Raw genomic sequence first — 23,682 nt, 5'->3', positions numbered from 1 at the left:
GGTGATAAGCACTATAGAAACAAATACCCACGTGCTAAAAGAAAAGGTTACACACACAAAAAAAGAGAGTTGCTGAGATCATTGAGCACTTACGAATTCACAATGAACCAAGCATGTCTACCGATGGAAACCAAAATGCTTTAGGAGATGCACAAGAGCTGAGAGAGCTGAGGTACTGGTCCCACAACACAGAGCAGTGGAGGTTACTGGCAATGTGGAACAGCACCCTGAAAAAACAGCGTTTGCAGTGCCAGTAGGTGAAGCTCCACAGATTTGAAAATGAACCTGGGAGATGATACTCACAACCAGAATAAAGTATAATCAAATCTGGAGTATATGTTTGCCAAAAATAGGGATGCTGAGTTTCTGAATGCAATTCCTGTAACAAGCGTCTGTACAGGAGTAGTGAAATCCATGTGCAAAGAGTTCCCAGCACCTGGGATATGTCAGCGTTACTGCACAGGTGCAACAGTTTATAGATGTAGATCCCATTGACTAAGAATGTGACGATTTTGCTGTGCATGTGCAGTGTATTCATAAGATAGGTCTGATGCACCCACAGCGCAGGTCTGCACTGGTACAGTAAGCAGCCTTTTGCTTGGGATTTCCAAAGGTGCGGGCCAAGCTGCTCCAGCTATGGAGCCTGACATCTGGAAATTCCAGGCAAAAAGCCAATGCCCTCAAATTTTGCCTCTATAAAATTGTATTTAAATTACTTGAGAGATGTCAGAATAATCCAAAGCCTTTTTAATTATGATTTTTGAATACCTAAATTTAATAAGGCTGAATTTACAATAAAGACGGTAGTGGAAAACTTGCAGGCATATCTAGAGCTTTATAATATAAATATTATAACGATAAACAACATAAATAAATAATAATAATGTATTATAAGCAATATGCATTGTATAATATAATTAATAAATATAAGTGTTTCCATGAATTATATTCCTCATGGGTTCACCTTTGCAGGATTGGAAAATATTTACTAGAAGGGTTGGTGTGACTGCTGCTTTTTATTTATTTATGGGAATGTGAGCGACACATAATATTTTCCACAGGGATCTTTGTGAATACAGAATATTTTATAAGTATTAAACTAAGTGTCAAGGGGACACATCAGAAATTAGTGTTCGCTGAGTTTGAGAGGGGCCCAGAAAAGATTGGAGTGAGCACTCAAATGAAACTGAGCCTAAAAGCCAGCTAACTCCCATCCTCTCGTGTGCTGCCCTGGGAAATGATCATGGATTAAAGTACGTTAGTTGACTGTCATGGTCTTGAACACACACTGAAGCATATAATTGGGGCAGGAGCTGACATGCGGATATTACAATCCCTTTTCAGTAAATAGCCTATTTTTAAGCTCTCTTGTGTTAGCAATCCCGTAGGACAAGGAATAAGCAGAACTTATTGTGAAAAAGGAATTTAGATGAATTGTGATACTTGAAAATTAATTTCTGTTCTGATTTGCAATACAAAGACAAAACAACTTGCAAAACAAAACTCAGGAAAATCATCATTGGCATTTTGTATCAAGACAATAGGAAAAGTTGAAAATGTTGATAGGAGACCACGATTTTCATTTCAGCCTGCTTCCTAAATCAGTCCCGTATCAAACATTTAAAACTGAAGAGGTCATTTCCATATAACACTTTAGTTTCAGCGAAACCCTACTTTTGGCTGGAGAATCTCAAAGTGAAAATTCATGGCTGAAACTCTTAAAGATATGCATGGTATGCATGTCTTATCTGTAAATCTCAAAGTGCTTAAAGAAGTAGCCGGTGCTGTTCCCAACTGACCCAAAAGGCACAGTAAATGAAAGCCTTTTCTTTGACAGAGAAATGTAAGCAGCAAAGGTGTGGCACCTGCAAATTACCTAGTAAGGCTGATTTTATTCCTCTCCTAAGGCAGCTGAGCCTTATGTTTTACAAGGAGTTACTGTTATGATCCACTACAATAGGACAGCTATTTAGTTAGCCTAGCTATGCCACAGAGAAGTTGTGGGGTCCAAAACAAGTAGTTTAAGTAAAATTATCCCATATGTAGAACAGGGCTGTACCACTCTAACTGCTTACACACAATTTCATAAAAACCCCATATGCAACATGCCATGTGTGCCCACCAGAGAGCTTGTGCTCCTGACAGCCACCTGAGAAAGATACAGACCACCACAACAGTAGCAAATGTCCAGAAGCCATCTCAGCTGGTAACTGCGTAGTGGGTGTACAGGACACCCTTGATTTCAGCCGTTTGCTGGGGATGGCGGGGGGTGATGGTGTCGACTGAACTCATCAGACTTCTACAGAGCATCTATAAGAAATAACTGGGGATTAAACCTTGTTCCAATGCAGAGCCTACCCTGAAGAAACCACGTCCTGTAGCAAGAAGTAGCTGAAAATTAAATCCACACTCAGTCACACAGACTTCTGTGTTTTCCTAAGTTGCGTTTTCCTAATGCAGTCTTGAATTGCTCACATAAATAACAATCCTGGATGCAGCCTCATGTTTGCAACTCAGCTTTTAAAACTTGCTCTTGTGATAGTCTTCTGTTTTGCCCACGTAGTCTCGCTAAGGAAGGAAGAAAGAAAGCGCCTTTTAAGCCTCAGCGTTTGTCTCGTCGAGGCAGGCCTGCTTTACTGACGGGAGTCAGCGAGTGCTGCGTGTGGGGCAGGCTTTGGAGGTTCAACAGCGAGCTGGTCCCAGATGGCTCCTGCTAAATGCCTTAACAAAACCCTGTGGCAATTCTCCTCCAAGCTCAGCGGCCAGTGAAGAGAGGAGGTCTCAAACGCTCTGCGGTGTGTTCCTGCACTGTGCAAGGCAGCTAGAGGAAGGCTTTCCCAGACGCGCGGTGGCAGGACTGAGCACTGACCACTCTTGGGTCACCACAAGCATCACAGATGGACCTCAGCGTCCAGCCACCGCAGGAAAGTCCCTCAGAAAGGCCTGGGGTGTGGGAAACTACAAGGTGTCAACTGGGTTCATTTTTTGAGGAGGGTGTTCTTATTTTGCAATGAAGTAAAGACAGGTCCTGTTCCAGATGCATTTCCACTCTCCTTCTAATTAATGTAAAGGAATTGCAGCTTGGATTACGCCGTGAACACTTTTGGTGTCTGAAGGTATTTTTCTACATGTGCTTACTATGGATGAAATATTAGTCACATTGAGAACACTATTGCCTTGGTGCCCAGGTGATGCAGGGTACAGAGAGAGACTACAAGGTACGATCTAGCCCAAGCGGGATTTCACTGACTGAGTTGCATCACTGTGTAGGCTGGGGTTATAACAATAACTGCTGTGCAATATTCCATTTGCAAGGCAAAGTGCAGCCCTCTCCAAAGGGAAACGGCAGATTGGCATTATCAGAAATAAAGGACTTATGATTGTAAATGGATTAATAAAGATAATAATAATAGTCATAAGATTTATTATAGCTCATGCAGAAAATATTTCTCAGTTGCTCAGCTTGACTTGTTAGATGCAAGATAGCGCACAGGAGAACAGATCATAAAATAGTCTTAGCAAAGCTTTTAAAAACCAAACTCTGGGGACTTCTTGTTTATAAGCAGTATGAATGTCAGAGAATGAAAATATGCTTGCTGCAAAAGTCATGAACATACATGCACCACAGCTGGTGAGCCCATATCAATCCAGTCATTTATATAGCTCAGCTGACCAGGTCAGCAGACTAAAGGTGGGTAAAAATATGCTGCCAATCATTTGTTAGCTGCTTCTTCCACTAAGAAAACCGTTTGTGTCTTGGCTGAAAAAGGTGTATTTTTCTTTTTAGCTCTAATGCTGTAGAATTGTTTGTTTTATCAGTATCCTACTGCTTACTTTGTTACTTCAAGTAGCAATGAAGATTCATCAGGAATATTTTCAGATACAGAAAGTGCGCTACAGTCTAACAGTTTTAACATTGATAATGTATCTTCATTTTCAACAGACGATGCTGGTGTTAACCAGGAGGGACAATCCACAGGTACTGGAAAAGGAGAACAAGCATTTGCTTTCATGTAAACACCCAGCTTGTACACTGCAAAAGGCAAAGCACGTTGAGGATAAGTTATCACCTCAAATCAGACTCCTTAACAAAACTTTCCAATCATTTTCCCCTGTTTGCCATAGGAGTATCAGAATTACATGACATACTTCACTTTGTCACCTCCGAATACATCTCCCTCTCTGTCTGCTCTTCCAGATATCACAAATTACCCTTGTACTGAATGTGAAAATTGCTTGTAGTTCTAAGTTACTAAAGGATGACAAAGATGGGCAAGACGCAGAAACACCCATGGTGACTGAACACTGCTCACCTTTCTTGCACAGCATGATAATGTGTTCTGTGGTATCATCTCGCAAATGCTAACATTTGTGACAATATGCATTCGTCCACAAGTGAGTTATAACAAAAACTGATGACAAATCCTTCAGTCATAAATGTCTACCTGAAACATGGCTGAGCATTCAAAAAGCAGGGAAGAGGATTTTATTCCTCAATAAATATTGGCTCTCAAATACCTAACAGTGCCTGACTTCATCCTGGATTTCAGCTACAAAATTGCTTTAACTTGATTTGGCTATTTTCTCTGAGAAAAGAAAAAAAGGCTTAGCTTTTAGAAAACTGTAACTTTGTGAAGGATTGAAACTTGGCAAGAGACTGGATATCAACAGCTGAGTGACAGCTTAGCTACAGTTTATGGCCACATGCATGAGTGTTTCGGAAGCCATTTTTTAAAAAACATTTAATATCCAAATCCGTGTTCTCTTAATCTTTTAGAGTTTATTGTGCCTATTTCTACCTCAGCTGTGGCAACAGAAAGAACATGTATAAACAGACTTGGACAGCTTGTGGGTACCAGCATATTTCACTAAGGGTGAGCTTCAAATGGTATTTGTTTTAATGTAAATATTTTTTAAACTCATGCATAAAAAATTATATATGGCAGTGTTATAGAACTGGTAAATAGCACTTGAAAGATAATATTTAGGTTAACGATAACTGAATTTGTGGATAGCGCAAATGTGGACTACAAGGGAAGATACATAATACGCTAAGGAAATGGTTGTTCTCTAAGGTGTACTTTACAAAAAATACTTGAGATTGTCCCTTATTTCCAACCCAGAACAGCAGCTGAGGTGTCTTCATAGTGGGCTTTTGCTTTCAGTGGCATTCAAATTCAATAACCAAACCTGTAAAAATGTCTCCTGCTCTCACAGACCCTTGTTGAACTCCTCTGAGGGGCCTCTCACAACCACAGGGATATTGGGCAGTGTCTGTACTACAGGGTTGCTGCTGGCAGGTTGCTGCAGGCTGGAGAATTCGAGGCAAAGCAGCCACACTACTGCTAATCTACCACCAGGCTAATAAACTGTCTCTGATTAGAGATAAGGCACGGTGTCACATTAACCCGTTCAAATTGCTTTCATGGCAGAGCTACTACCTCTTCACGGTGCTGCAGCTCATTGATTGCTCTGGATGCTCCAGTTTGGGTCTCAGCAAGCTCAATGCCTCTTCAGGCACTCCCCTGTACGGTGTATCAATTCAATGTAAATTATTAATTCTTTATTTGGGCCATTATTGATTTATTAATATTAATTCAGAAAAATGCTATAGAGTTTGCAGTTCAGTACGTATGTCACATTTCACCATGAAAGCTGCGATAGGGTAGCCAATCTCTGTGAGTAAATGAGGTCAGTACTTGGACACAGCGCCTCCTGACAAAATCCACCATGAGAGCAAAGGATACTTTGCACCCTCTGTGCTTAACCATGTTTCGCGGAAAACAGCTTTGATCTGCAAAGGGTGCAGCTGCTTCCAGATGTAAACGCATCTGGGCCCTACCAAAATACTAGGTTGTAGCACGTGTTTGTAAGTTCAAAGGGAGAGTGCTACAAACATGGCTGTATTGCTTCTGAGCTGACAGACAGAAAACTCTGCCCCATGGTCGGCGGGGTGGCCTCCCGGAGCATGGCGAGGTGATGGCTCATCTCTGCTTTGCTCTCACAGCACATTGCAGACAGGCTCTGACAGGCCCCGGGCAGTGCACGTACAGCCGGAGCCACGCGCAGGGAGTGTTTGTAAGGCACGGTCAAATCAAAGCTCAGCTTTTGTTCTCCCACTAAGGCTATATCCAGACCGTACTATATTTTTAATGATAAACTTTGCTGGTTGTTTTTTTTGCCTGCAGCTATGTCCCAAAAGGGGGAGGGCGGGCAGTCACATGTTCATTATTGTCCTAGCTTTAATAGCAGCTAGGGGAATTTTTTTTTAATTGTAAAAAATAAGGTATCGTTTTATTTTTAAGTGGAATCCAAGAAAGGCAGCTTTCAGCCTCCAGGTGGCAAGTTTCAGAAACAACCACCCTCTAATGCAAATAGTTCCCCAGCTTGTGGGAACTGCCATAATGCAAATCCCTTAGGAGATAGAAAGATGTAAACACAGCTGTGAGATGCTCCTGCTGGTGGGGAGTGGCAGGAAGGAAAGTGTTAAATGCCGAGGGTAAACAGCACCAGATTTGTTACCTAGTCAGCAGGGCAGAGAGGATTCCACAGATAAACCCAGCCTTACTGCTTCTCCCCAGCTCAACTGGTTATTTCTCGGGAGCAGCTCTTACTCATCTGAATCTAGGTGGAGCTCCCTTCCTCCCTCCCTGCTGTGCCCTCTCCTGATTAAAAAGCTTTTCTCAAGCATCTGCACACGCACTTGTAGGTACCGGTGCTCGCTTTGCAGAAGCACCCATTGCTTCACGTCGTCGCTGAGTCGGTGGCGGTGACGGCCATCGTTGTCCCACCAGCCTCCCCCTGCCCTGGAAGATGGTGAAGTACGGCCTCGACTACACGCGGTGCAGATGGATCCTACCCCTGCTCCTGGGCATAGGCGTCATCTTTGGTATCATTGCGCTGGCGGGCAGGGGCTGGCTGGAGTCGCAGACCTTGCCCTACGTGCACCAAGCGTCGTTATGGGAGAGCTGCAGGAGGCCTGAGCGGGGTGGGGAATGGACCTGCGAGTCCCTCATGGGTTACGGTAAGCGCCTGCGAGGGTGGCGGGGAGCAGTCTCCGAAGCAGGGGGTCACATCTCCAAGCTTATCTTCCCTCAGCTCTCCTAACCGGATCGCCTAGTATCTGGAATTTATATATGAAGTTATGGGCAGTAGGGACTGTCACTTAGACACATCAAGGCTTTTGACTAACAGGATGAAGAAGAAAAATACCCTCAGCCCTGGGCAGAAAGAAACCCGGTTGCTTTAGATGGTGGGTTGCATAGTACAAAACCCCACATATGGTAATGTACTACTGCAGAAAATATTACAGTATTTAAGGTTTTGTTCCTCTCTTAGCAGAAGCAGGTAACCTCTTATCGCTAACCACTGCTTTCCAAAACTTAACAGCTACTGCTGATTGAATGTCCAAACAGCAAGTTGCCTGGGTAAGCCTGGCATTGGTGTGGTAAGCCAGTCCTGAGTGCCAGCAAGAAATGGGGAGGTAAAAATGTAAAATGGTAGGAAGATATTCCCAGGGAGTGTAAGGTTGCAGAATCCTGTCCTGAAACTGCTCCGGTAGGTGGGTCCTGTGAAAGACTCTCCTTGTGATTATGAAAGAAAGCTTTAAAAGATGAAAGGATTTCTTGTTTGTACTGAGTTTTGGTTAAGTATGCTATTAAACACGTTGACCCAGGTGCAACCTTCAGCTTGAAAAGATGTAAACCACTGAGTCTGGGAGAATAGGCCAAGAGAAGGATCACTCTAGGTGTGCTCCGTTTCTTTTTTTTTTTTTTCCCCTGTATATATCCACTCTTGGCCATGGTCCAAAACAATTTATAGTGAGTGATGGGCTGCTAGCCTAGAGCCAGGAGGAAAGTTCAAGCTAATTCAAATTAAAAGGAAGAACATTTTCTCTAAGGCTCAGAATCTCAGCTGCCCTTGTTGAAAATAAGTGTAAAAACACTTGCAGAAGCAATCTTATGGGTCATTTATTATAGCTTTTCAAAATAGTTCCTGAAAGTTTATCATATACGGTCAAACTCTACCTTCTGTGCACAAAATTAAGCTGTAACAAGGTAATTGTAGCAGGCCTCTGTGAGCATAGGGCTCCAGGATAAGACCGTCTCCATTAAGCATCACACCCAGTCCTGCTCTCAGAGCTCCTGCATCAGCTGCGTGGCTGGGCATAGATCAAGCCAGTAAATTGGCCTCTGATACTTGGCACTGGAGACCAGGAAAGAGACGATGGTGCTTAGCAAAGGGCTTCTCAGTCCTGAGTTTCCATGAATAGTGAGCCCTCCTCCAGATCCCCAGGTTAGGCCCTATCTGTGTCATGAATGCCAACCTTAACCGGAGAGAAAATACTGAGAAGTTTCACCTTGCTTCTCTTGATAATACAAGAGAAGTTTCACCATGCTTCCAGGTCCAACACAATTGTTTGGCATTTCACTTCCTTCCTTATCCTGCCTCACTCTAACTTGCTTAAATTCTGCAGTTGTATGCATGGTTTCCCACTGGACAGTATCTACAGATAAACCAGGGAGGTCATCCTCTATGCGGACTATCCTGCAATGTGTGGGGTTACCATGAATCACACCCACAATAAGTCCAGCACTTCTGACACAGAAATGTTGGATTTAATATACACATGCAGAATATTCTCCAGTGCGTACATTGGAGAGTCAGCTGATGCTTCTGAAAGCATTAGAAACACTGTTCATGTGCTGCATGACTGCATTATGATCTCAATGGGCATGGGACCTCTTCAAGCTTACGATATACCCAGAAAACCCAAGCAAATCCTCAAAATCCTCCTGGACAAAACTTCCACGTGGAAAAGGAAGATATGTCTGGGACAACGGAGTCATTTAGCCAGTGGGAGAAGTTTTAAAGACTATATGTAAAAAATGTGTGCATAGGCCACGTGACAGTGGACTACGCTGCCACGCTTCTGCCTCTGCAAGCTTATGCCATTACAATGTAGATCTCAGCCACTGCAGGGGTGGGTTACCCCTGACCCATAAAAGGGCTGTAGACATGACCATTAAGGATGCAAACTCATGTCTGGATCCTTTCCAGCCGCTTCCTTCAGGCACCTTCTCTCCAGAGGTGGGATGTGTTCAGATCCAATCCTGTCCTCCATTTTTCCTGTCATTCTGTCCTTGCTCAGTTGGTGTGTGGGTTGGGATTTTTCTTCTGGGGCTCCTGCCTTTCCTCATGCAGGGTGCAGGTGCCTGATGTTGGTCTTGGATTCCACCCAAAAGACCAGGCCATGAGACAGCATCTCACTTGTGAGCATCCAGGTCTTGTGTTGAGCCTGATTCTACCTGCATGAGTGTGAAACACAGGGTTTTAATAATTCTGGGTTTACATTTATCCACACTGCTCCAGAAAGGTCATAGAAAACAAGCATTCAGCATCATGTTCTGTGGGAAGTTTAACTTTGTCGTGTGCCAAGCTAAACACAGTGCTGGATAAACAAAGTGTAATTACACGCCTTCCCGAGCACAGAGACAAAAGACATGATGTAAACAGAAAGGACAGAAGTGTTCTACATCTTTCTTTCCCCCCTCTCTTCCACACTTCCCATCTTGTTTCCTCTGGGCTTTACTCTCAGCTTCCCTGCCTAATCTGCCAAAGGCTGGGTAGATTCTGAAATCTGGTCTTCCTGCGGGGATGGTTTCACTGACATACATGGTATGCATGTGTACCCCAGCAGCTGCCAGCAAATATTCTCAAAGTGACTTGGACAGTGTAGCTATCTGAATCCACTACAGATATCTTCATCCTATCATGATTAGATATAATTGTAATGGTCTTGCAAGTTGTTCAATATAATATGCAAATTCAAATAAAATTCTCCACATGCAGTGTTTGTAATTCCCCATGAATGTCTGTTGTTTGGCTTAACATGTATATGCACAGACAGAAGACAGAAACCCAGCATCACTGAGGTCAGTCAGATTGGAAGGGAAGAAGGTTGAATGTTTCATTGGTTGCACCAGCAGAGTTTGGAGTCTCTAGTTGCTTAAACTGGCAGAAATAAAACCTCACAGGAAAGACAAGAGGCCTGTACAATTTTTTTTTAATTTTTTTTTTTTCCCAGAAAGTCAGTAGAATAACTCCAGTGGTGCAGTTATCTTCTGTGAAAACGTCTGCACATCCTTTGTCTTTTGCAAAGTTTATGAACTCTGTTGAAAGTGAGAATATGAAGAGTTTATACACTTTGTTATCTTCTCCAAGAGTTCAGAACTTCTGCTTTAACCATATGACACTCATCTAGAATCTATCAGAAGTCTTCTGCTTTTCAAGCATATTTAGCTCAATTAAATAGAACTTTCTAGGAAAAAATATCTAGTGCCTTAGGACACTTACTCGAAATGCATGGAGTTTAGGATGAGGGACTGAGAGATGCAAACTGTAGCTCTGCCATGTTCTGGCACTTGGAACAAATAAAGGTCTCAAGCTCATAACATGCTTGAACCTTTACAAAGACAGAGAAAAGCCTGTATGGATAGATAATGAGTACAATATGGAATGCATCTCTCTGGGACATGGCTGAGCTTGCAAAGAAAACGCAGAGGTTAAATCCCTTCATAAAGCTGGCACAGCACTCCTTTGTTTTCCTTGATTTTTGGCTATATAAGCCCTCTTGAACAAGGTGTGTCTTGCAGACCTAAGACACTTTTTCAGTGTGTAATTTATTCCACTGCAGGCTTTGAAGGTGTTTAAACATGTGTGGGTTTGGTTGGGGGAAAATAACTGATTTTATTTTATTAGTCCCAATGTGATGCACAATAGGATGAAAAACTCGTGGCTACACTTGTCCCATCTTATGTTCCACCTGGCCCTGCAGCTCTTCCACATGCAGATGCTGCCATCAAAGTAACTGTAAGCTTAAAGCTCTAAATTTCGGTTGAAATGGTCAGCTCACTTGCATGGGCAAACAGAGATCTTGGGGAAAAAGATCAGAAAAAGGCATTTTCACATGACAAGTGGAATCCAGATCTTCAGTTATTTTCACATCATAGCATTCAATTACAGCTTTTCCTTGGATGTGTGGAGAGTTTAGTGGCTGTGGAGATTAGTGGAAGGATGAATGATTTTGCCATCTGGAAAGGACACCTTCCTGCACCTTGTCTTCCAAGCAAATAATGGGTAACTATGTTCTAGCTCATTCTAGTTTTATTTAGGTCCATGAATATTAATGCAATACTACAAGATAGGATGGTTAGTATAGTATGATTATAATTAACAAAAAGTACTCCAAATATGGCAGCAGATGAGTATGTCTACAGGATAAGTGAAAGAAGAGAATGCTGCAAAGGTAATATCCTCATGAGGAAAGAAATATTCTACTTTTGTCTCATAAGAACCCCATTGATAAGTAGATTTTCTTCCCTGTTTTGCCTTTATCAGGCTCTTGAGTCCGGGGAATCTTTTGCTATGATGAAGCACCATTTATTATTCTGGAGGAATAACAAAATGGAAATCACTTGCTAAAAATCCCCAGCTAATGATACAACAGTGAGGTGCACGGTGTGGCCAGGATCAGTCTCCAAGCAGCAAAGGACCTCTCTTGGTACTATAACTACCACTGGCCTTGCACTGCTGGCTCCACAGCTCTTGCTCTGGAAAACTAACTTCTCCGGCAGACCAGTGACTCATCACACCCGGGGGACAGGACAGACCAGACACCTCGCTGCCGCGCTGCCTACGTAAAACTGTTTTGCCTTTCCCCGTGTTCCCACCACAGCTGACAACCAGCACCTAATCCCAGGTGTGGGGAAGCCCTCGCTTGCCTCAAGCTGAAGCAAGCACCCTGAGCAGAGTGACATGGGGATACTTCCAGAGGGACGGGCTGGGTGACAGCCCCTCTCGGCAGGGCCTGGGAGGAGAAGCAGGCTGTCCCGGTGGCCCTTTGCCATCTGAGGATGTCTGCACGTAGGAATAGAAATGAAGCAGACAAGTAACTGTGCTTTTGAAGCAGGCACCAGCTCAAGTCATAGGGCCTTTATTGCATACTTTCCCTGAAGTCAAGGTTCTGCACCTAAAGGCTTCCAGAATTTGGTAAAATTCAAGTAGATTTGGAAAAGCGTCCTTGCAGCTGGGAAACAAAGGCTGGGGAGGTTTCAGACCAGTCTGAGGAAGCCCATGCGAGAGCCCAGGATGGAGCCCAGCTCTATGCTCTGTGTATTGCCTGGATTATAGGGCAAACCTTGACTCCTTTGAGACCAGGTGAACTGAAAACAAAAGCTTGTTGCTGTTCCTGCACGATACAGTTATATATGGTGATTGCCAGTAGTTTTAATGACAGTCTATAGACATGCACGTAATTTCCTAAGTCATCAGTTTCCTAAAAGTGTAACGTTACCTGGGACTAACCAGTGAGAAAGGAGATTACAAGATTAGTGACTTAATAACATAGAATATTCAATCATTATTCAAAACTTAGAATGCTAGAAAATACAGGCTCAATTAAATGTATATGGTAATGAAAAATCACAACAACTGCATATTTAAGGAACTCTGATGCAAGAAAGAAAGAAAGAACAAATTTGATTTTTCCCCAGCTTGTAGGAGACACTCTGTTGTTACTAAAGAGGTATAAGAGAAGGGAATCAAGCCCAGAGCATTTAATTACCATGGCAATTTTCATTCCTCATCTGCAATCGTTAACATGCTTTCCCTTGTAATTTTAGGGTTTGTCCTTTTATATGTTTAGTGGCAAATTCATTTAATCAGACTCTTTTCTAAATAATAGTTATGCTCTTCAGCAATTAACTCTACAGAAAGCAGTTACAGATGGCATCCCACTGTTTATTATCCAACCGTCCTTTAATAATTACAGTTAAACTGGGTGGAAAATTAGCAGTCGTGTGGAGGGTTCTCATCTCCCCATCAGGAGATGTGAACTGCTGGTGTTGAGGAAGTAGTGAAGATCCTCAACACTTTGCGTCATCAGGACCTTAAGTCCTTGAGAGGATACCATTCACTCACACACACAGGAGGCATCTCTGCTGAAAATGTGTGGAAACTTGTGGCTAAACTCTCATTTCTCCTCACCTCATCTCTTCCTCTAGCTTATTGAGGTAATCTGATACAGTAGGGCTATAATAACCTCCCCATAGTCTGAACAGTGATAAGGGATGCAAGATGGATTTTGAATTCCACTGTAGGGTTAAACAGTCAGGTTACTTAAGCAGGAAAGGAGTTATGCAGAAAAAGAAACAAAACTCTCAAAATACTGTTTTCTCACATTTCCATATCACTTCTCACTGACAGCTTGTGTCGTTCTGAGCAATCTTGAACACATTGAGTCAGTGAGTATTGTAATGCCATGTTTCTTCTTTGTCAAGTACCATTACAAAATCTCTCATTAGTCAAATATTCCCAGGAACTCAATGTAGTTTGTGGAGTGATGATGGTAGCCTATGTCCCAGAGGTTTCTAGCTTCCTTCTACTGGTACTAAATAACAATTCAGATCACACACAGCCCTGCTGGAGTACTAATCTGCAATTGAATAGTGACATCTAATTGAATAGGTGACAAAAATGAATAGGTGACATCTAATGTCACCTATTATGTTGACTGTGCACACTGTGCCCAAATCAGGTCTCAAACATAGGAAGTCTCTGTGCAGTTCAGTAACAACCCCATCAGCAATAAGCAGCAAGTGATGAAGACTTTCAGGATGCATTGTAAAAGCTATTTCATTCACGAGACGAATAGAGTTTATGATGTATTTTATGAGCACAAAGTACCATTTCTGCTTATATGTTGGGGTTTTTCTTTTGCAAATGGTAAAATTTTGCTTCTAACAGAAAAGTAGATTCAGATTCGCAGCTGTTCTCTATCAGAGACAAACTCCCTAATGCAAAAGACGACTTTCAGCAAGGTTTCAACACAAAGATTGCTCGCAGCATGAAAACTGCAGATCAAGAGTGAGAATACTTGGTGCACATGGAAATGAGATGTAAATTCAGTGTTCTTCAGCCTCAAATGGCCCTGGGAATGTAAAACATAAAAAGAGCTTTTTGGAAAGATTCCACTCTGCTGTTTTGATTAAAGGTCCTAGTTCATAGCCTGTGTTATCATGGAAGTTGATTCTGTTTAATTCACATTAAATATTTTAACACACCTTTAACTCAGGGCTAGTTAGGGAGCAGGTACATCTTGCTACTCTGATTAATCGAGCTTATATATATGTACTGATTAATCAATACCTTACCTGTTTTACTTATCTGACCCTCCCATCCCCCATATATGCATGCAAGTGTAAGTAATCCTGATTTAACTGAAAATAAATAGGAAAAAATAGGAGGAAAAAATGTTATAGCATTGAAGTGTATAAGACTGGCTTGAATCCTGAGATGTTCTCAATGTATGCAACTGCTTCTGAAGATAATGTGAGATAGGGGTACTCCCTCACTCTTTCATGAGGAAACCTTTAATTTTGAGGCACTGTGCGCACATTAGTTTTAATAGCTAACTTACTCCCTTGGTGCTCCCTTTGATGATGACTCTACGCCCTCTGCCACTTCTGCCTCCCTAGCGCCAAGTAAGTATCAGGGAGCAGCCCTCATTAATACAAGATTTGCAGAAGCCAGCTTCTAAGTCAAGCTTGTACATGCCTGTGCTTATGATGAGATGAATTTGAACCACTCCCTCAAGTTGTAACTGCTCCTCCCCTCAAATTCAAGTTGGAATAGCTTCTGGGTTGAATTGCTTACCTCAGTAAGAGAAGAGGTTTGCAGAAGTACATAAAGCCTTGGATGGAGGCTTTGCCTGTATACGTTTGTGAGTGAAGTCAGTGGTGGGGAATGAATAGGCTTTTTCTTTAAAGGAATTAAAGTCCACCAAGCCAAACTGAGCTATCACTTTAGCACTAAGCTATGGTCAAGACACTACTTTCTGCTAATATGTACTGTGTTTTACTGATAGATGGCCTATGCATTAATGTTCTGTTCTTTACTGTTGTCATTATTATGTTGCCGTGTAATTATACTGAAATCATTATTATGCGGTAATTGTCCTAAAGTCCTAATCCTTTCTCATTTATATGGGAGCTGCTACTAATCACAGAGAAACTTTTGCAATGACATTATCTTACTGTGAACCTAAATAGATCATTCTCTGCTTCCATGGCTGTCTCTTAAGTAGTGGCAAGTTAAAGGCTGGTTCCTGCTCGCGTGAGAATGGCTTGCATGTTATGACATAATACTCTGTTATCAAATGAGAAATCCATATTAAATGCCAATGAATTCTAAAGAAGTAATGCTAGGGGAAAAAGAATGGAGTTACCAAAAAGGATGCCAAACAGAAGGACAAAAATTTTGTATTCCACTCCAAATGATATAAACTCACACAAAAAAAACCCAAAGAAAAACAGCCAGTATTGATTCCACATGGGAAAGATATTCAGAGAACATGCTGTTTTTAAGAATGATCCAGACACAATGAAGACAGAAGCTCAATAATATACATCCAATCATGCCTTTGATATTTTTTCCTCATTTTATTCTGTTCATAAATTATCCATAACCTACATGTGATTTTCTTCATTTGTATAGCCTTCCTTTGAAATTATTTTCATTCAATAGCTTTCAGTCTGCATACACAGTTTATTCATAAGAAGTTGCTTTTAGTAGTTTCTGATTTATCTTGACTGTATACAAACACAAGCACACTGGTATTTCAATGCCAGCTGATGTGATCAGCAAACAGTTGCAGACATTTCAATGTTCACTTGTTCTCAAAAAAAGCACAAAAATTTCCTGTAGTTGGCATGTTACGGAGTTGTGATTTCCAGAAGACAGGATTTTGCACTGTCCAGTGTTGCACAGATAACACAGGGAATCCGGAGCCCTGGATGACAGTGACTTGCATATGCACCAACAGCTCGTAACCCTTTGGCTGATAAATTGAGATGTAGCTTAATGAGTTTGATGGGCCATCTTAAGATTCAAGCTAAGGAGAACACATGTTCTGCTGCAGACATGCTTACTTTCACATGGAAACTTTCTTGAGGAGAACAAACCAAAATGAAATGGATAAAACCTGGCCAAAGCAGTTCCTCTTCAAAGTGAAGCATGTGCTCTGCAGAGTTCACCACACCCTAACGAAGAATGTCAGGTTGAGAAACCTAAGTGAGTTCAGCTTTATTTCCAAAATAATGCTCTTTCCCTTTAATCAGAGACGTAAAACAGGTTGAGCTCTGCAAACTCAGCCTAGAAACATTCTTATTACATACAACACAGAGATGAATCATCACCACAGCAGATTTCAGTTCTTGTAAGGATTGCTTTGCAAGACTGGAGCTAGAACTGCAGGGTTTGTGTTTCTTTCCCTTGGTGGTATGAAGGATAACAGAGGAAAATATTAGTCTGTTACATTGTCTTTTACCCCCTCCCTGTTTCTTTTGCAGTAAACCTAATCTTCCTAAAACTGCTGCATAATTCACTGCAGTGGCTGATGTGTTAAAATGATCAGTCAGCAAGAACCTGTAGATAATTGTTGGTGTCTGCGAGCTGGCAATAAACCAGTGCTAGTTGTGTATTTAGCTTCAAGCCGGGGGGGTGGGGTGGGGGGTGGAATTTGTAGAAGTATGTTCTTATTGATTAGACCAGGAGAAGTGCTTCTGGACTCTCTGGGGTTGCTTTCAGAAAATGTCACCCAAAGAGGCGGACTCAATAGTTCACGCGGTTTGGGGGTACCAGATCAAGAAAAACATGAAAACATCATTGTGAATGTTTTCCCATATTTTGAACCACATACAGAAGAAACACAGAAATTTGTATTTGTCATGTGGGCAGTAGACTTCACGTGTTATTTTCAAGGCATGACAGCTCTTTTTTGAAGGCAGCGTTTGGAACACGAATCACGGCAGGCTAAGGAAAGACTGGATCTGGTGATTCAAAGTTTTGGCTTAACTTACTGCTGAGCAAGGAAGTTTATTTCCTTATGTGTGGAGCACAGAGAGTGTTTACACTTTTGCAAACTGGAAAACGCATGAGGGAGTAAAATCAGAAAGGCAGGAAATTGGAGACACTCTTAGTCCTAGATCTCTAATGAAGTCCATCAGTTTCCCAATGGCTGCAGTCAGCAATAAGATATTCAGAACGTGTTTAGATGGTGCAATACAAGAGGTAGTCATGCTACCTCTGAACGGAGTTAGCCTTAATAGCAGAGTAAAAAAGCTGCTGTTATTATTGTGGACTGTCTCAATTAATTATCTTGCTCATAAGCTACAGTGAGCTCTGTACTGACATGGGTGGGCTCTTTCTGGTCTCTAGATTAGCTCAGGGGTCTTCTCACATAGCAGGGAGTTTTAGAAGGCAGGCACTTATTTTCCATTTTCCAGTAGTCACATATTACTGCATTCACTGTGGGTAGTCTGGACTCTTACAAATCGTTGCTGATCGATGTACAGGCACTGGCCTTTCTCTGCTTGAGATAGGCATGAAAATGGGGGTTCCTTTTGCCTGTTTGGGGGAGCAAGGTCTTGTTTTAAGACAAAATTACTCAGAAAATTGCCAGCTAGAAGGAGTTGTCAATAGTGGATGGTGTGTAACTTCCCACAAACTCTTTCATAGTGTTCATTGGCGTTTTTTCAGCTGATAGAGGAGCTGGAGAAGGGAGAAATAGGACCCGCACTAAAAGTGTTACAGGATCCTGCTGGTATTCAAGGACACTCTTGCATAAACACACATTTCTTTTCTAACAAGCACACTTTAACTCTTAAGCAGCCAAAACGTCGCTGCCATTTTTGGTGGTTGAGAAAACAAATCTCACAAATTGCTGAATATTTTTGCAGACTCAGCTTGATGTTCTGTAACCTGCTGCTCCCTCTGTTTCTATTTTTGCTTTGATGACAGGTGGACTAGATCCTTTCAGCTTTCAACTGCCCTCTCTCTAGAGTCAAGTGTACTTTGAGCTGGTGTTGCACCTGTGATGATCCTTTGGCATGGAGTTCACATTTTTAAGAAAAAGCTTTGCAGTTAGAACAATTTATTTATGCTTTTGCTTTATGTTAAAGCAAAAAACCCCCACAACATTGGAATATAAGAAAATATTTGGGACCAGATTAGCGACTCACTTGTCAGTGTTTTATGACCAATTTAATTCTTATAATTCTGACATTTTTAAGAAATTATAAGTCTTACTTCTATTGGTAAAGACACTAAGCTACTCTAGTGCTCCCAGCTAGCACAAAGAAAAATAAACCTCTCAGATATCGAAACAGTTGCAATTATTCCTACACAAAGCTTTTGCTACCTTTTACCCTGGAAAGGTAAGGTCTTTGCCCACTGTGGTCTTAGATTACTGATAACTGCTACTTTTGTAAGGGACAGATGAAGTCAGTGTACCGTTCCTCAAAAAAACCCTGTAGTGACTCTTCCATGCAATCCCATTGCTTTACTTTGAGCTGCATATTGGTTTTCTTCCAATGTTGAGTGAATTTTTTTTCTCTTTTGTAGAAGTGAGAGTCACAAAAGCTGTTACGTGTTTAAGCAATGTCTCCTAAAGACATAAGCATCCTGCAACAAGCATGTCTCTTCTTGCCATACAACCAATGCCCGGCGGGCTGGGTGTGCACCCAATCTGCTTTCATACAGTCACAGCATTTGTAACGCTACTTCGGGAAAAACACCTGGGCGAGCCTGGCAGACGAGGGAGATGGTGGCATGGGCAAGGCCACCAGGCACCACCCCCTGAACCCCCATCCCAGGTGATGCTCCCAGCCCAGGGGAAGGTGTTCTGCCATCAGCCGCTCTTGGGAAGCACGGCTGAGCTTTGGCAGACCATCTGCTGCCCACAGCAGTGGTGGTGGCAGCGGGTGAGAGGAAACCCCCAGGTCTCATGGTGCCTCAGCACTTCCTGGGCAGGCAGCAGAGCTCTGAGTCTTGTCCTGGGAAAGGACACCCCTTTGCCCAGGAGTTTTGCATCTAACCACATCCAGTCGTGCACCAAACAAAATACATCACCTCTAGATGTCCTTGCCATTTCACCCTTCTGCCAGGAGTTATAACTCTTGTATCAAAGAGCAGTGAGGTCACCACTGCTGAGTAACTTCTCTTATGGCCAGGTGCCCCCTTTTTTGCTCTTTTAGAGGGGTGGCAGAGAGGCTGGGAGCAGGACCCTCCTCAACAAGGTAAATTGAGCTGCAGCAGTACGAGAAATTCCTCCTCCTGGCTGTTTCCTTTGATACTTTGCCTGAGGTGCTGCCCTCCCACCTGTGCCTCCACATTGCATACTCTACCACTGAGCCTCCTGTAAACTCCCCGAGAGAAGGGTTTGGGCTAAAATACCGGGCTAGAAAATGACATGTAGGCATATCTTTACTGTCCCTGTCAGTCTTCTCAGGCAGCTGTCTGCTTCCAGGAAAAACAATACAGATGAAAAGCCCTATAAGCAGACAGAAACTTTTTGGCATAAGGAAGAAAAAGGACACAACATAAAGCTGAAAATATAGTGCAATAGCTAGAATGGAGCAGGGATCATAAAGCAGGGGGGATTGTGAAACGCAAACAAAAAGGGAAATTGGTTTTGATGGGCTGATGGGCAGAAAAGAAAAGCTGGAAAATCCTGATCCATTTTTCTAGTCTAATAGCAGAGGTGGTGTGGGGCCTGGGCGAAGATAGGTTGAGCACCAAGGTGTCACTCACCAGAGACAGGATGGTGGCTTTCATGCCTACCTGACACTGGCCAGGGGGAAGGTAGGGCACTTTGCATTTTATTACTTGCATGCTCGAAGCAAACAAATTGGCAAGTTACTGGGTATCAAAAATCTTAACTTACTCAGTTCCAGAGGGAACTTTTACTGAACAGTGTGCACTGTGATTAAGTTGAGTTATAATTATCGACAGGGCTGTTTGGGCTGTGATAATTTTTTGGCACCGCTGTTGTATATATTTGGTTAGAATCTGACACCTTACAAACACATAGTGTAGGTGAGGGGGTGAAATCTGTAGATGTCCAGCAGACTTTAACTACTTGCTCCATCTACATACACAATTTAAAAAGTGTCAAAGTGGGCTTTTTACATTCAGAAGAGGAGACACTTTGATCTCTTTGAGCAGTACTTGCTCCTCAAGACTTAGAATATTGAATAAATAATATTTTTTCCAGTTGTTATGCCAACACAATATGCTTTGCTCTAACATGTTGTAACATAAAAGTTATATAATTTGAAAATGAAAGTACTAATATCCTGAACAAGCTTTTAAAAATGAAATGGTTCTGATTTGGATCAAAAGCAGAGGTCAAATTTCCCTGCAAAACAGATTCCAAACCTTTAGTTGCATTTAGGACACAGAGCTAAGCAAAGGCTGAAAAGGCAGAAGCCACAGATTTTTGACATTTATGGACTATTGCCATACCTTTAAATTTGCATGCCAGAGTGGTAGTACTTGTCTAAACACTTTTTTTTAAAAGGAAGAATTTAATTAGTTTCAAGCACAGTCTAATTCTCCTTATCCATGCAAAATGCTGCTGGTTTTATGGCATCTGCTGAGGTAATGACATTTGTTATTGAAGGAGAGTGTCCATTCTTACATCTTTACAGTAATTTTTATCTCAATTCTTAATTGTTAAATCTAAAGAGGAAGCTTGCATGCAAGCCCCATTGCATTCTGTACAAGAGGTCAAATCTGGCTTTTTTATGCATTCTGCACTTAGCAAATGATACCTTGTGGAACTAAAATGTTCACCTATGAGAGGAGAGAAAGCTCCCATGCTTTGCTTCTTGGCAAAGCTTGCTTCTTGCTTCTTTTCACATTTGTTTAAAATTAGCCTTTCATTATAAACCAAAGAAAAACACTGCAAGGGATTGTTTTGTTCTTTTCTAATGTATCTTACTTCTGATTTCAGCTTGGGGAAGAGCTGCTGCTGCCACATACCTGGTCGGCTTTATACTTCTAGTCATCTGTTTTGCTCTGGCCATCATAGCGTTTGCCATTGACACACTTCGATTCAACTTCATACGTGGGATTGGAGGCTTGCTTTTTGTTGCTGGTAAGGCAATATATGGAGTCAAATTCAGCTTGTGCAGGTTTATCCGTACTAGAACTGGTATTTCCCTCAACTGATTCTATACCCGAGTCTTTGCCTGTGTGCACTTGAGCTCTCTGTGAAAAATAATGTAAAGTCTGTCATGGCAGTGGATCCATTTTCAAATCCTCCAAAACATGGGTGGGTTTAGCTATAGCTAAATTATGGAGGCAGGCATCATGATGGGTGCTAGCTTAACCATTTTTTGTTTTCTCCTGTTTCTTCAGCTGTGTTCTCCGTCATGGGCCTGGTCATTTATCCAGTGAAGTTCTCAACTGAAATTGAAATGACGGGTATTAATATGTTCAGCTGGGCCTATGGCTTTGGCTGGACCACCGCCATTATGGAAATATGCTTGGGATTCTTCTTCTGCTGCCTTCCTAACTATGAAGATCAGATCTTGGGTAATGTGAAGCCCACATATTTTTACTCTTCCCCATAAACACCAGGAAAAATATGTTCATATTCCAGAGATATCTGACAGACGAGCTATGTTTTCCAGAATATCATCATCAGATGTTACTAGAAAAGGCTGGAAACTCTTCAAATGCGTGTAGAGAAATGGTACTGGCATTCTGCAATAAAGTTATCTACTCTGTTTTGGACCTTCGTATCTGATGTGGGTTGGTTAGGTAAAGTCTAAACATTAAAAAACCTCGTGTTTCCTCATTCATTCCCATGACTGGGGTGTATGTGGATTCCATTGCATCTTAAATGCATTCATATTTCTAATTAAATTCAGAAAAGCTTTTCAAATGGCCAATAAACAAAACAACAAATATCATCTTCCTGAAGGAAAGCAGCTCACAAAAATCCCATTTCATAGGTATCATCTTTAACCTGAAGATTTTGCAAATTTTTCAAGAAGGCAAATACCTTTATCCACTGACTGCCAAAGTAGTAAATTAGTCAGCCGGCACTTCATAGGTTTGCTTTCATTTTTCATTCATTCACTTAAGCCATAGGGACAGGGTAAGAAAAGGACAAGAGGAAGCCCCCTACCAAAGCTAGCATCTTGACTTTTACCCATCCATGTGGAATGTAAGTATTTATTTCTAAATTTTCGTAAGACTAAGCAAGAACCATCAGTAAACCCTTAAAAATCCTGGCATGCCATTACTGGGGCCACCACAGAATGAGCAGAGGCGATTTCAAACCACCCCTGCAACCTACAGACCTGGTTTGAAGAGGCTCCTCCTGTGGCTTTCTTCATGGGCATCTGCCTCTTTTATCCACTATATCAAGATCTATGGCATTAAAAAGCTCTGTTATAGTGGTCCAGCTCTTTTATCCAGCATAGAAGGGTCAGGAAGGACTTAAGCAGAGGCATGATTCCTCCACACAACAGAATTTGAGCTGGAGCAGTGTGAGTGTAGGTATCAAACATTTGTTAAAAGGCCCCTTTTTCATTGGTTTGCTGTTTGTAAGTATTTTAAAAGTGGGAAGCGTATATTGTCGTACATAACTGTAAAATGCATAAATACCCCTTACCATCTCATACTAAGGCTCTCATGGAGAAAATCACATCATAAACCACCTTTCAGTATCTTATACTCCACAGTGCTGCAAGCCTCGATATATTGAAGTATACTTAAAACTCTTCTGGTTTCTGCCTTGTTAATCCTAACTTTATAATGTTCCATTTCTTCTCTTAAGTGAAAAAATGGATAATTTTGCTATGTGGAAAAAGAAGTCTGATCAAAATCCTTAGCTACAGAGGATTATTAGCTTGTAACATATCTGCAATGTTGTAACTATGCATACTTTATGAAAAGTGCCCTGCCAAGTATTCTTTACTGCAAAGAGTGAGAGGTAGAAATTTTTTTTAGTAAAAAACTTCTGGGTGGCTAAAATTAATCAAGGCACAGGACTTAACTTGTTGTTTTGAAGCAGCTAACTCCACTCACTTTTATAGAGTGTCTTCTAACTTTGATCAGTAACCATGAGAAATGAGAAATCAGAGCAATGGGGAGAGTATATGCAACAGGGAATAGTTAGACAAGAACTTGCAAATACATTAAGAAGATGTTTCCTACTTGGAAGGTAATTAAAATGAAATAGATTTGAGAAAGCAGTTTGTATAAAATGGCTTGCAATTCTTTGTGTAATATTACCTGTTCAGGAAAAGAATTATCATAAATCTTTTCATTATGCTTATTATACCTAATAAATGATGGTATCTATATATTGTTTCAAAAATGAGTCTTAGTTTTTGTTCTCTACTAAGACCAGGGAATTGTGGAAGCCCCCAAAGCCTCCTCTTCTCAGGCACCACCTGGGAGCACCTGGGTACACTGGCTGGATTTTGAGAGGGGAGAGTAACTTACAGATCTACCATCACAACAGCTTGTATTATTCTTCAGTCCTCTTCTGGCTGTCTCCTGAGGCCTTGTTCACAAGCACATGAGAATAGTGGACTTGCTCTCTTTGGTTATGGGCCATGTGGTGTCAAGTAGCTATACGCACAATTCTGTGCTACACTGTGCTACAGCTCGTTTTGGCACGGAGGCTAATGCACTCATGTTCACTGAATAGGAAGCCAGTGCAGTCGTCCTCAATGTTTTTGCTCCAACAAATGTGGCAATCCCCTGAGGAAGCAAAAGGGAACTTGAGCAACCACTGATTATATTTACAGTTTCTTTAACATT

General features: G+C 41.7%; 1 protein-coding gene across 1 annotated transcript; it reads left to right on the top strand.

Moving 5' to 3' along the window:
* Positions 1 to 6,713: 6,713 nt before the first annotated feature.
* Positions 6,714 to 21,632, top strand: LOC126039000 (p53 apoptosis effector related to PMP-22-like). Its single transcript, XM_049801534.1, has 3 exons — positions 6,714 to 7,024; positions 20,855 to 20,998; positions 21,262 to 21,632. Exons 1-3 carry the CDS (start codon positions 6,814 to 6,816, stop codon positions 21,474 to 21,476), a joined length of 570 nt encoding a protein of 189 aa, XP_049657491.1. The 5' UTR covers positions 6,714 to 6,813; the 3' UTR covers positions 21,477 to 21,632.
* The last annotated feature ends 2,050 nt before the right edge of the window (positions 21,633 to 23,682 follow it).

This window comes from Accipiter gentilis, chromosome 5 (genome assembly GCF_929443795.1).
Source record: "Accipiter gentilis chromosome 5, bAccGen1.1, whole genome shotgun sequence".
Classification (NCBI taxonomy): domain Eukaryota; kingdom Metazoa; phylum Chordata; class Aves; order Accipitriformes; family Accipitridae; genus Astur; species Astur gentilis.
This window is presented reverse-complemented; position numbering and strand designations above follow the sequence as displayed.

Excerpts from the sequence above, each read along its gene's own strand:
- LOC126039000 (XM_049801534.1), top strand. The coding sequence starts at position 6,814 with ATGGTGAAGTACGGCCTCGACTACACGCGGTGCAGATGGATCCTACCC. Across the intron at positions 7,025-20,854 it reads CGAGTCCCTCATGGGTTACG|CTTGGGGAAGAGCTGCTGCT; the intron begins GTAAGCGCCTGC and ends TTCTGATTTCAG. Across the intron at positions 20,999-21,261 it reads AGGCTTGCTTTTTGTTGCTG|CTGTGTTCTCCGTCATGGGC; the intron begins GTAAGGCAATAT and ends CTGTTTCTTCAG.